The 12,964-nt window shown below is 45.3% G+C and overlaps 1 protein-coding gene across 4 annotated transcripts in view; it reads right to left on the bottom strand.

Moving 5' to 3' along the window:
- Window positions 1-8,467: 8,467 nt before the first annotated feature.
- Window positions 8,468-12,964, bottom strand: part of LOC109879244 (CSC1-like protein 2) — an 82,879-nt gene continuing 78,382 nt past the window's right edge. For all 4 annotated transcript variants that reach the window (XM_031804689.1, XM_031804690.1, XM_031804691.1 and 1 more), the window contains one exon: window positions 8,468-12,823. In XM_031804689.1, coding sequence (XP_031660549.1) covers window positions 12,782-12,823 — 42 coding nt within the window. In that variant the 3' untranslated portion in view covers window positions 8,468-12,781. The remainder of the gene's footprint in view (window positions 12,824-12,964) is intronic.

The following is a 12,964-nucleotide window of genomic DNA, read 5'->3' as shown; positions in this document are numbered from 1 at the left end:
AAAACTATTTAAATGGTCTCATCCCAACATGTCTGCTGAGGGCCTTCTGGTCATGTGGTACCTTTGGGGCGGCAGGGTAGCCTAGTGGTTAGAGCGTTGGACTAGTAACCGGAAGGTTGTGAGTTCAAATGTATGTATGGAATAGGGTTCTATAGGGCTCTGGTCTAAAGTAGTGCACTATGTAGGGAATAGGGTTCTATAGGGCTCTGGTCTAAAGTAGTGCACTATGTAGGGAATAGGGTTCTATAGGGCTCTGGTCTAAAGTAGTGCACTATATAGGGAATAGGGCTCTGGTCTAAAGTAGTGCACTACATAGGGAATAGGGCCCTGGTCTAAAGTAGTGCACTATATAGGGAATAGGGCTCTGGTCTATAGTAGTACCACTATATAGGGAATAGGGCTCTGGTCTATAGTAGTGTACTATATAGGGAATAGGGCTCTGGTCTAAAGTAGTGCATTATATAGGGAATAGGGCTCTGGTCTAAAGCAGTACCACTATATAAGGAATAGGGCTCTGGTCTATAGTTGTACCACTATATAGGGAATAGGGCTCTGGTCTATAGTAGTACCACTATATAGGGAATAGGGTTCTGGTCTATAGTTGTACCACTATATAGGGAATAGGGCTCTGGTCTATGGTAGTACCACTATATAGGGAATAGGGTTCTGGTCTATAGTTGTACCACTATATAGGGAATAGGGCTCTGGTCTAAAGTGTGTGTGTGGGGGGGGGGGGGGGATCCCCTTCTCAGTGTGTTTTTTTGATAGAAATTAAATCCATTGATGCTATTTAATTTCTGAAAATTAAATATCTGAAAAACCATACATTTGACTTTATTCAGGAATGGACCTTCAGTATGAAATGCAATGTTACTACTTTTACCTAGAAACATTCAGAGTTTAAGACATCATTTATTTCAGAGGCATTAGCTATACACTCAATGAGAAGAAAGCCGCGACTTACAGAACACAGGCTCAACTGGAGTCAGACTGTTAGGGGATGGTGTGTGTGTGTGTGTGTGGTGTGTGTGTGTGTGTGTGTGTGTGAGTCAAACTGTTAGGGGATGGTGTGTGTGTGTGTGAGTCAAACCGTTAGGGTATGGTGTGTGTGTGTGTGAGTCAAACTGTTAGGGGATGGTGTGTGTGTGTGAGTCAAACTGTTAGGGGATGGTGTGTGTGTGTGTGAGTCAAACTGTTAGGGGATGGTGTGTGTGTGTGTGTGTGTGTGTGTGAGTCAAACTGTTAGGGGATGGTGTGTGTGTGTGTGAGTCAAACCGTTAGGGGATGGTGTGTGTGTGTGTGTGAGTCAAACTGTTAGGGGATGGTGTGTGTGTGTGAGTCAAACTGTTAGGGGATGGTGTGTGTGTGTGTGAGTCAAACTGTTAGGGGATGGTGTGTGTGTGTGTGTGTGTGGTGTGTGTGTGTGTGTGAGTCAAACCGTTAGGGGATGGTGTGTGTGTGTGTGGTGTGTGAGTCAAACTGTTAGGGGATGGTGTGTGTGTGTGTGTGTGGTGTGGTGTGTGAGTCAAACCGTTAGGGGATGGTGTGTGTGTGTGTGTGGTGTGTGAGTCAAACCGTTAGGGGATGGTGTGTGTGTGTGTGTGTGGTGTGGTGTGTGAGTCAAACCTTTAGGGGATGGTGTGTGTGTGTGTGTGTGGTGTGTGAGTCAAACCGTTAGGGGATGGTGTGTGTGTGTGTGTGTGTGTGTTTGTGTGTGTGGTGTGGTGTGTGAGTCAAACCGTTAGGGGATGGTGTGTGTGTGGTGTGTGTGTGTGTGTGGTGTGTGAGACAAACCGTTAGGGGATGGTGTGTGTGTGTGTGGTGTGTGAGTTAAACCGTTAGGGGATGGTGTGTGTGTGTGTGTGTGAGTTAAACCGTTAGGGGATGGTGTGTGTGTGTGTGTGCATGTGTGCGTGAATCCGTTTCAAATCAATGCCTTGCTTGGACAGTATAGACTAATGTAGAATCTAACAATGAGATTGTTGCGGTGACCCCAGTTCAGTATCACCAGGGACGTATTCATTAGTGTAAACCGTAGAAAATTGTTTTTTTGAAACAGAAACCGTTTACTCCAAACTGAAAATGTTTTGCAAACAAAACGAGTTTCTATTGGATAACTTCAGGTAGGTCCCTCCCAGTTTCATTCAGTTTGCTTCCGTTTGGTTCTTATTCATAATGAATACACCCCTGTTCTTTCCCGTTTCGGTCAGACATCTTACGTTTGGTGCCTAATGAATATGACCCAAGTTTCTTTCACAGCCAGTATGTCGAGTGCATTCAGAAAGTATTCAGACCCCTTGACCTTTTCCACATTTTGTTACGTTACAGCCTTATTATAAAATTGATACAATTGTTTTTTCAACCCATTAATCTACATTTTGCTAATTTATATTTAAAAATAAATAAATATATATTTTTATATATATATATATATCTTTTTTTAAATATATATTTATTACATTTACATAAGTATTCAGACCCTTTACTCAGTACTTTGTTGACAGTGATTAAAGACTTGAGTTTTCTTGGGTATGACGCTACAAGCTTGTCACACCTGTATGGGGAGTTTCTCCCATTCTTCTCTGCAGATCCTCTCAAGCTCTGTGAGGTTGGATGGGGAGTGTTGCTTTACAGCTATTTTCAGGTCTCTCCAGAGATGTTCAATCAGGTTCAAGTCCAGGCTCTTGCTGGGCCAATCAAGGACATTCCGAGATTTGTCCTGAAGCCACTCCTGCGTTGTCTTGGCTGAGTGCTTAGGATCGTTGTCCTGTTGGAAGGTGAACCTTCACCCTGAGAGCTCTGGAGCAGGTTTTCATCAAGGATCTCTGTACTTTACTCCGTTCATCTTTGCTCCTGACTAGTCTCCCAGTCCCTGCCGCTGAAAAACATCCCCTCAGCCTGATGCTGCCACCACCATGCTTCACCGTAAGGATGTTGCCAGGTTTCCTCCAGACGTGACGCTTGGCATTCAGGCCAGAGTTTAACATTGGTTTCATCAGACCAGAGAATCTTGTTTCTCATGGTCTGAGAGTCTTTAGGTGCCTTTTGGCAAACTCCAAGCGGGCTGTCATGTGCATTTTACTGAGGAGAGGCTTCCGTCTAGCCACTCTACCATAAAGGCCTGATTGGTGGAGTGCTGCAGAGATGGTTGTCATTCTGGAAGGTTCTTCCATCTCCACAGAGGAACATTCGACCTCATGGCTTGGTTTTTGCTCTGACATGCACTGTCAACTGTGGGACCTTATATAGAAAGATTTTCCAAATCATGTCCAATCAATTGAATTTACCACAGGTGGACTCCAATCAAGTTGTAGAAACATCTCAAGGATGATCAATGGAAACAGGATGCACCTGAACTCAATTTCGAGTCTCATAGCAAAGGGTCTGAATACTTATGTAAATAAGGTATTATTTCAATTTTATACATATATTTGTTTATAAAAACCTGTTTTCGCTTTTGTCATTATGGGGTATTGTTTGTAGATTGCTGATTTTAAAATAAATGTATTCAATCCATTTTAGGTTAAGGCTGTAACGTAACAGAATGCGGAACAAGTCATATGGGTATTAAAACATATATCAGTGTTTTAATACCCAGGCTCATCATTATTGACATTTTAATAACCCCAAAAAGATTAGAACAGGTAACTGGCAAAACATTGAAATGAGGGATACAAAGCTGAAAGCAGGTGTGGTTCCTGAGTTAATTAAGCAACTAACATCCCATCATTCAGGCTGTTATTTTGTCCATTATCTTGGTTACCCAGGCTACGCCCCCATAGGATGACAATGTCCCCATCCACAGGGCACGAGCGGCCACTGAATGGTTTTGATGAGCATGAAAATTATGTAAACCATATACCATGGTCGTCTCAGTCTCCAGATCTCAACCCAATATACCATGGTCCTCTCAGTCTCCAGATCTCAACCCAATATACCATGGTCGTCTCAGTCTCCAGATCTCAACCCAATATACCATGGTTGTCTCAGTCTCCAGATTTCAACCCAATATACCATGGTCGTCTCAGTCTCCAGATCTCAACCCAATATACCATGGTCGTCTCAGTCTCCAGATCTCAACCCAATATACCATGGCCTCTCAGTCTCCAGATCTCAACCCAATATACCATGGTCGTCTCAGTCTCCAGATCTCAACCCAATATACCATGGTCCTCTCAGTCACCAGATCTCAACCCAATATACCATGGTCGTCTCAGTCACCAGATCTCAACCCAATATACCATGGTCGTCTCAGTCACCAGATCTCAACCCAATATACCATGGTCGTCTCAGTCACCAGATCTCAACCCAATATACCATGGTCGTCTCAGTCACCAGATCTCAACCCAATATACCATGGTCGTCTCAGTCTCCAGATCTCAACCCAATATACCATGGTCGTCTCAGTCTCCAGATCTCAACCCAATATACCATGGTTGTCTCAGTCTCCAGATCTCAACCCAATATACCATGGCCTCTCAGTCTCCAGATCTCAACCCAATATACCATGGTCGTCTCAGTCTCCAGATCTCAACCCAATATACCATGGTTGTCTCAGTCTCCAGATCTCAACCCAATATACCATGGTCGTCTCAGTCTCCAGATCTCAACCCAATATACCATGGTTGTCTCAGTCTCCAGATCTCAACCCAATATACCATGGTCGTCTCAGTCTCCAGATCTCAACCCAATATGCCATGGTCCTCTCAGTCTCCAGATCTCAACCCAATATGCCATGGCCTCTCAGTCACCAGATCACAACCCAATATAGCCTGGCCTCTCAGTCACCAGATCTCAACCCAATATACCATGGCCTCTCAGTCACCAGATCTCAACCCAATATACCATGGTCGTCTCAGTCTCCAGATCTCAACCCAATATACCATGGTTGTCTCAGTCTCCAGATCTCAACCCAATATACCATGGTCGTCTCAGTCTCCAGATCTCAACCCAATATGCCATGGTCCTCTCAGTCTCCAGATCTCAACCCAATATGCCATGGCCTCTCAGTCACCAGATCTCAACCCAATATAGCCTGGCCTCTCAGTCTCCAGATCTCAACCCAATATACCATGGCCTCTCAGTCTCCAGATCTCAACCCAATATACCATGGTCGTCTCAGTCTCCAGATCTCAACCCAATATACCATGGCCTCTCAGTCTCCAGATCTCAACCCAATATACCATGGCCTCTCAGTCTCCAGATCTCAACCCAATATACCATGTCGTCTCAGTCTCCAGATCTCAACCCAATATACCATGGTCCTCTCAGTCTCCAGATCTCAACCCAATATACCATGGTCGTCTCAGTCTCCAGATCTCAACCCAATATACCATGGTCGTCTCAGTCTCCAGATCTCAACCCAATATACCATGGTCCTCTCAGTCACCAGATCTCAACCCAATATGCCATGGCCTCTGTCTCCAGATCTCAACCCAATATACCATGGCCTCTCAGTCACCAGATCTCAACCCAATATACCATGGTCGTCTCAGTCACCAGATCTCAACCCAATATACCATGGTCGTCTCAGTCACCAGATCTCAACCCAATATACCATGGCCTCTCAGTCACCAGATCTCAACCCAATATACCATGGCCGTCTCAGTCACCAGATCTCAACCACATTGAACACGTATTCTGGATCGGCGCCTGAGACAGCGTTTTCCACCACCATCAACAAAACACCAAATTATGTAATTTCTCGCAAAAGAACATTGTCGCATCCCTCCAATAGAGTTCCAGACACCTTGGCGTAGAATCCATGCCAAGGTGCATTGAAGCTGTTCTGATTGGTTGCCCAACGCCCTATTAAAACACTTTATGTTAGTGTTTACTGTGGCAGTTATCTGGATATCCCACAACGGATTTCAGAGCAGCTTAAAAACTGATCCTTCACATTATGTATCGTTATTATAAATGTTCATACGATAGACTGTTATAACTGGAACGTAGAAAATGTATGCACTCACTAGGGGAAAGTCGCTCTGGGTAAGAGCTGCTGCTAAATGACTCAAATGAAAATATAAATGATTGTACTTGATGCTGTTGCAATATGGATGTCTATGATTGTGTTCACATGGGCCCTAGTCACAGGGCTGTCTATGATTGTGTTCACATGGGCCCTAGTCACAGGGCTGTCTATGATTGTGTTCACATGGGCCCTAATCACAGGGCTGTCTATGATTGTGTTCACATGGGCCCTAGTCACAGGGCTGTCTATGATTGTGTTCACATGGGCCCTAGTCACAGGGCTGTCTATGATTGTGTTCACATGGGCCCTAGTCACAGGGCTGTCTATGATTGTGTTCACATGGGCCCTAGTCACAGGGCTGTCTATGATTGTGTTCACATGGGCCCTAATCACAGGGCTGTCTATGATTGTGTTCACATGGGCCCTAGTCACAGGGCTGTCTATGATTGTGTTCACATGGGCCCTAGTCACAGGGCTGTCTATGATTGTGTTCACATGGGCCCTAGTCACAGGGCTGTCTATGATTGTGTTCACATGGGCCCTAGTCACAGGGCTGTCTATGATTGTGTTCACATGGGCCCTAGTCACAGGGCTGTCTATGATTGTGTTCACATGGGCCCTAGTCACAGGGCTGTCTATGATTGTGTTCACATGGGCCCTAGTCACAGGGCTGTCTATGATTGTGTTCACATGGGCCCTAGTCACAGGGCTGTCTATGATTGTGTTCACATGGGCCCTAGTCACAGGGCTGTCTATGATTGTGTTCACATGGGCCCTAGTCACAGGGCTGTCTATGATTGTGTTCACATGGGCCCTAGTCACAGGGCTGTCTATGATTGTGTTCACATGGGCCCTAGTCACAGGGCTGTCTATGATTGTGTTCACATGGGCTCTAGTCACAGGGCTGTCTATGATTGTGTTCACATGGGCTCTAGTAGTCACAGGGCTGTCTGTGCCAAAAAATATCATATTCCATTTAGCGTTTATAAACTCAGCAAAAGAAAGAAACGTCCTCTCACTGTCAACTGCGTTTATTTTCAGCAAACTTAACATGTGTAAATATTTGTATGAACATAACAAGATTCAACAACTGAGACATAAACTGAACAAGTTCTACAGACATGTGACTAACAGAAATGGAATAATGTGTCACTGAACAAAGGAGGGGGGGGGGGGGTCCAAATCAAAAGTAACAGTCAGTATCTGGTGTGGCCACCAGCTGCATTAAGTACTGCAGTGCATCTCCTCATGGACTGCACCAGATTTGCCAGTTCTTGCTGTGAGATGTTATCCCACTCTTCCACCAAGGCACCTGCAAGTTCCCAGACATTTCTGGGGGGAATGGCCCTAGCCCTCACCCTCCGATCCAACAGGGCCCAGACATTCCTGTCTGCAGGAAATCACTCACAGAACGAGCAGTATGGCTGGTGGCATTGTCATGCTGGAGGGTCATGTCAGGATGAGCCTGTAGGAAGGGTACCACATGAGGGAGGAGGATGTCTTCCCTGTAAACGCACAGCGTTGAGATTGCCTGCAATGACAACAAGCTCAGCCCGATGATGCTGTGACACACTGCCCCAGACCATGACGAACCCTCCACCTCCAAATCGATCTCGCTCCAGAGTACAGGCCTCGATGTAACGCTCATTCCTTCGACGATAAACGAGAATCCGACCATCACCCCTGGTGAGACAAAACCGCAACTCGTCAGTGAAGAGCACTTTTTGCCAGTCCTGTCTGGTCCAGCAACGTTGTGTTTGTACCCATAGGTGACGTTGTTGCCGGTGATGTCTGGTGAGGACCTGCCTTACAACAGGCCTACAAGCCCTCAGTCCAGCCTCTCTCAGCCTATTGTGGACAGTCTGAGCACTGATGGAGGGATTGTGCGTTCCTGGTGTAACTCGGGCAGTTGTTGTTGCCATCCTGTACCTGTCCCGCAGGTGTGATGTTCGGATGTACCGATCCTGTGCAGGTGTTGTTACACGTGGTCTGCCACTGCGAGGACGATGAGCTGTTCATCCTGTCTCCCTGTATCGCTGCCTTAGGCCTCTCACAGTGTAGACATTGCAATTTATTGCCCTGGCCTCATCTGCAGTCATCATGCCTCCTTGCAGCATGCCTAAGGCACCTTCACGCAGATGAGCACGGACCCTGGACATCTTTCTTTTGGTGTTTTTCAAAGTCATTAGAAAGGCCTCTTTAGTGTCCTACTGTTTCATAACTGTGACCTTAATTGCCTACCGTCTGTAAACTGTTAAGTGTCTTAACGACCGTTCCACAGGTGCATGTTCATTAATTGTTTATGGTTCATTGAACAAGCATTGGAAACAGTGTTTAAACCCTTTACAATGAAGATCTGTGAAGTTATTTGGATTTATTTTCAATTATCTTTGAAAAGACAGGGCCCTTTTTTTTTTGCTGAGTTTATAATGACACTATTCTCAGAGACCAACTGATAAACGTTACACTTTTTTAAAAAAATAACACGCTTGATAAATCCTGAGTGCATCATTTTACTGTACAGAATCAGACACTACATTGGACTAGTTATATAGAGGTACTACAGAGTACATTACATGTGTACTAGACACTAGATTTGTTACTTGGTTTATGCATATAATAGGAAAGCTGCTCAGCATGTATGGTTCAGCCCACTGACTGACTGCACAAATTAGTGCTACGAAAACATTTCAAAAGGACATTTGTTTCATATTTATTGATGCGTTTCCACAATGTGGAACCAAGACTTTAAACAGGACAGGTGAAATGTTTCAGAAATGACAGTTATATAGGAGATATGCACATAGCCAGGCTAAACCAGACAATGCTCAGAAGGGTATACCACAAAGCAAGATCAATGAGTTAAGATAATTTGCCTTAAATATTCTGAAATAACTTTTTAATCTTTTTTTAGATGAGCTTGAAATGAGAATGTCGATCTCTGAGTTTAGCTTTCTTAAATTACCCAGAAAAATCTAGTCATTATTACATCTAATAGTTGGCTAAGTCATTGATTCTGCTTGGTTATAATAGACCCCTGAGGTTCAACCAGGATAGATCTGTTCTGCCACAAGGCAACACTTTGGAAGGAAAACTAAGCCGGTCAGTGGAATATTGTAACGACTTGAAGAGAGCAACATGACATCGTGAGTTATGGCGGCTGAATTACTTGAAAGATTACAGAGAAGGAAAAATATAAAAACAACGAAGTTGGTGTCATCCATTTTGTTTTTCCGCTGTTAAATCGGGATAGTGTGTTGAAGTGAAACATAAACAAAACACCAGCATCTAAAAACCCGCTGGTCTTCCTGCATTAAGACTCATTGTCTGCGTCCCACATAGCGCCTGTCTGTCCTGTCCATGTTTTCTATAACACTTTACATGTCAACATATTAACAACACCGTGTTTACAGTATACAGCACTGTAGCTGAGTGATGGCAGTTGGGGACATTATCATTTCTATCAATTCTCAATGATCATTTTAACTTTTTTAAACATTTTAATTTGACATTATAGACCACTACATGATAAGAGTATCTCGCTGATGTCACAATTCATGTTGTCATTGGATGCCGCTAGGCATCCTTAAACCAATCAGAGCCCATCTAGAGTCGGCAGAACTCGGTAGACTATCTTTTAAAAGCTCGTTATCCCGTTTCCCTCCACACAAAAAAACAAAATGTTCAAACCAACAGTGAAATAAATCTTTAGTACAGTGACAAACACCAAAATAAAGAGTCTTCTTGTATAGGAACTTGTACGATATGAGAGCAGTTCGATGAGATAGAACTAGTGAACACGGACCAGTCAAAAGGTCAGGGTCACATTCAGTAGGCAAACGTTGTGGAACGTTGCAGATAGAAATGTCATGAATAGAGTTGCCATGATTCCTTATTCTACATTTCAGAGGCATATTTTGCTCGCCATAACATATATCTGAACGTTCAACCACGTTGTGCCCCGACCCCTGCTGAACGCGACCCCAGGGAGTCCTGGGGGAACAACATGTACAGGTCACAGACCAAGAGTTCAAGGGTCGAGTTCTCCCTCTACAGAGGAATGTTGTCCCACAGAGTCCTGGCTGGGAGAGGAGGACTGGCTGAGGTTGCAAAATTACAGAAACTTTCAAAGTTCCTCGGTTTTTTCCCAGATATCCCTTATTCCAAGAAACTTCTAACCAAGATGTGAAAAACCTAGGAACTCTGGGACAATTTTGTGATTTTTGCAACCATAGTTGTGGGACACAAAACAGGGTACAGGGTGGGCTGTCATATCCACTTCATATGTGCTTCCCGGGGACATCATCTAGGGGTTCTCCGCTGTCTTCCTCCTTCAGTTATGCTAGGGCTCCATTAGGGCTCAGTCTGGAGCCGCAGTCCCACTTCTCTGGGCAGAACCGGCCAGGAGACAGAGAAACCGTGTTGTTTACGAGGTACAGTATCCATGTTACATGATCCATTCATCCAGTTACGTCATTTTAACGTCGAAACAGTAGTTAAGTAATTAAAGTTCTCAGACCAACTTAAAATAACCTAAAACATAAATACAAAATGAAATAAAAAGAGGCTATTTTACAAATCCAGAGTTTTTGTTGCTGAACAACATCGAAAAAAGCTAAACATAAAAGTAAACAGCAATGAGGGAGTGTTAGTTCAGTTTGTTACAGAGTGGTCATCGTCATAGCGACCACCTTCCTTTTTTACACAGGGCTGGAACCACCCAGAGACTCCCGGAGACGGTCGGGACAGAGTAGGGACTCCCGGAGACGGTCGGGACAGAGTAGGGGGAGACCAGAGCAGGCTAACATTGTGACGCTGACAGACATTTCATCTCCGTCTTCTCATATAAAGCTGCTTGTTGTGAAGCAGCCTCTCGTGCAGAGACTATTAAGGATGCAGGCAGAACAGGCAAAGGATTAGGGGAAATAAAGATCCCTCCAACCCCTCTGAAGTCCGAGGCATGCCCGAGTGGCTATTCTAGACCTCTAGCAAACCAGACTCAAGGTTCTGTGAGGAGGAAAACACATGCGAGCCAAAGCCACATCACCCCACTAAGCCAAGCCAGTGTAGGGCACAGACACACACCTATCCTTCTCTTTCAAGTGCAATAGTCATAGTTTTAAGGAAATCTAGACAGAAAGCCCCCCCCCCCCCAGCCTGCACTGCAAGACAAGGCCAATAAAAGGAATCTTCTTCCCATCTCAGTTGTGAGTGTGCGGGGCTCCCAGTGCAGTTTTTCTTAGAGAATGGCTGTTCTCACTTCACAGTCCCGAGCCTCAGTTCAGAGGCAGCTCTAGGATCAACATTTGGAAGAGGGAGTTAACTACTGCTAAGTGTCCCTGCGTGACTTTGCCATCAGAAAAGATAGATTCGTCATGAAGGAAGATATCAGAGAGAGTAGAGTCCTAGCGCCGGAGTAGAGTCCTATAGTAGAGTCCTAGTGCCGGGGTAGAGTCCTACAGTAGAGTCCTAGCGCCGGGCTAAAGTCCTATAGTAGAGTCCTACAGTAGAGTCCTAGCGCCAGACTAGAGTCCTAGCGCCAGGGTTTTACAGTAGAGTCCTAGCGCCAGACTAGAGTCCTACAGTAGTCCTAGCGCCAGACTAGAGTCCTACAGTAGTCCTAGTGCCAGACTAGAGTCCTACAGTAGAGTCCTAGCACCAGACTAGAGTCCTACAGTAGAGTCCTAGCACCAGACTAGAGTCCTACAGTAAAGTCCTAGCGCCATAGTTTTACAGTAGTGTTCTAGCACCAGACTAGAGTCCTACAGTAGAGTCCTAGCGCCAGACTAGAGTCCTACAGTAAAGTCCTAGCGCCAGAGTTTTACAGTAAAGTCCTAGCGCCAGACTAGAGTCCTACAGTAGAGTCCTAGCGCCAGAGTTTTACAGTAGAGTTCTAGCGCCGGAGTAGAGTCCTACAGTAGAGTCCTAGCGCCAGGGTAGAGTCCTACAGTAGAGTCCTAGCGCCAGGGTAGAGTCCTACAGTAGAGTCCTAGCGCCAGGGTAGAGTCCTAAAGTAGAGTCCTAGCGCCATAGTCCTACAGTAGAGTCCTAGCGCCAGGGTAGAGTCCTACAGTAGAGTCCTAGCGCAAGGGTAGAGTCCTACAGTAGAGTCCTAGCGCCGGAATAGAGTCCTACAGTAGAGTCCTAGCGCCAGGGTAGAGTCCTACAGTAGAGTCCTAGCGCCAGGGTAGAGTCCTACAGTAGAGTCCTAGCGCCAGACTAGAGTCCTACAGTAGTCCTAGCGCCAGACTAGAGTCCTACAGTAGTCCTAGCGCCAGGGTAGAGTCCTACAGTAGAGTCCTAGCGCCGGAATAGAGTCCTACAGTAGAGTGTCAGAGTAGCAAGAGAATCCTAGAGAAGCAGTTGTTGATAGAGGTCTTTAGTAAGTAGTCTTCCTTTGTTAGTCTTCCTTTGTTAGTTAATGTAGACAGTCGTCCACCGCTCTCTCTCTCTCTCTCTCTCTCTCTCTCTCTCGTCTTTGCATGTTGGTGTTAGTGTAGTCTCTCTGGGGGGGAAAAGATATGCTGGAGAACGGTGGTCCATGGCCTAAGCTGAAGAGGAGTGAAAAGCATGAGAAAGGTATTTGTGTTGCTTTGTTCGTTAGTGTAGACAGAGCAATAGTCCCTCTCTCTTGACTCAAGGTGTTTAAGGTTTAGTGGTCTCTCTTCATGTCTTATAGAGCTGTCTGTCAGTCCGTTTCAGCTCCGTAGCTTCATTCACTAGACCAGCGCATCCATCACGTCAGTCACATTACACCTTAGTCTCTTCTTCTCTCTCCCCGTCCTCGGTCTCCGGCATCCCCTCACGTCAGTGCCGCACCTCGTTAGCGAGAAGACTGTCCTCACCACTCTAGAAGGACAAAAGGGAACAGAATATGTCACTGTCCATGAACTTGCAGAGAACTGATCAAGGACACACACACACCGAGGAGTTAGAAGCTGCAGGACTCAAGAGCACAACGGCAGGCAATGCTACTGCATCTATACTACA

This window comes from Oncorhynchus kisutch, linkage group LG25, assembly GCF_002021735.2.
Source record: "Oncorhynchus kisutch isolate 150728-3 linkage group LG25, Okis_V2, whole genome shotgun sequence".
NCBI classification, from domain to species: Eukaryota; Metazoa; Chordata; class Actinopteri; order Salmoniformes; family Salmonidae; genus Oncorhynchus; species Oncorhynchus kisutch.
Note: the sequence above shows the minus strand (reverse complement) of the source record. Positions and strands in the feature narration are given on the sequence as shown.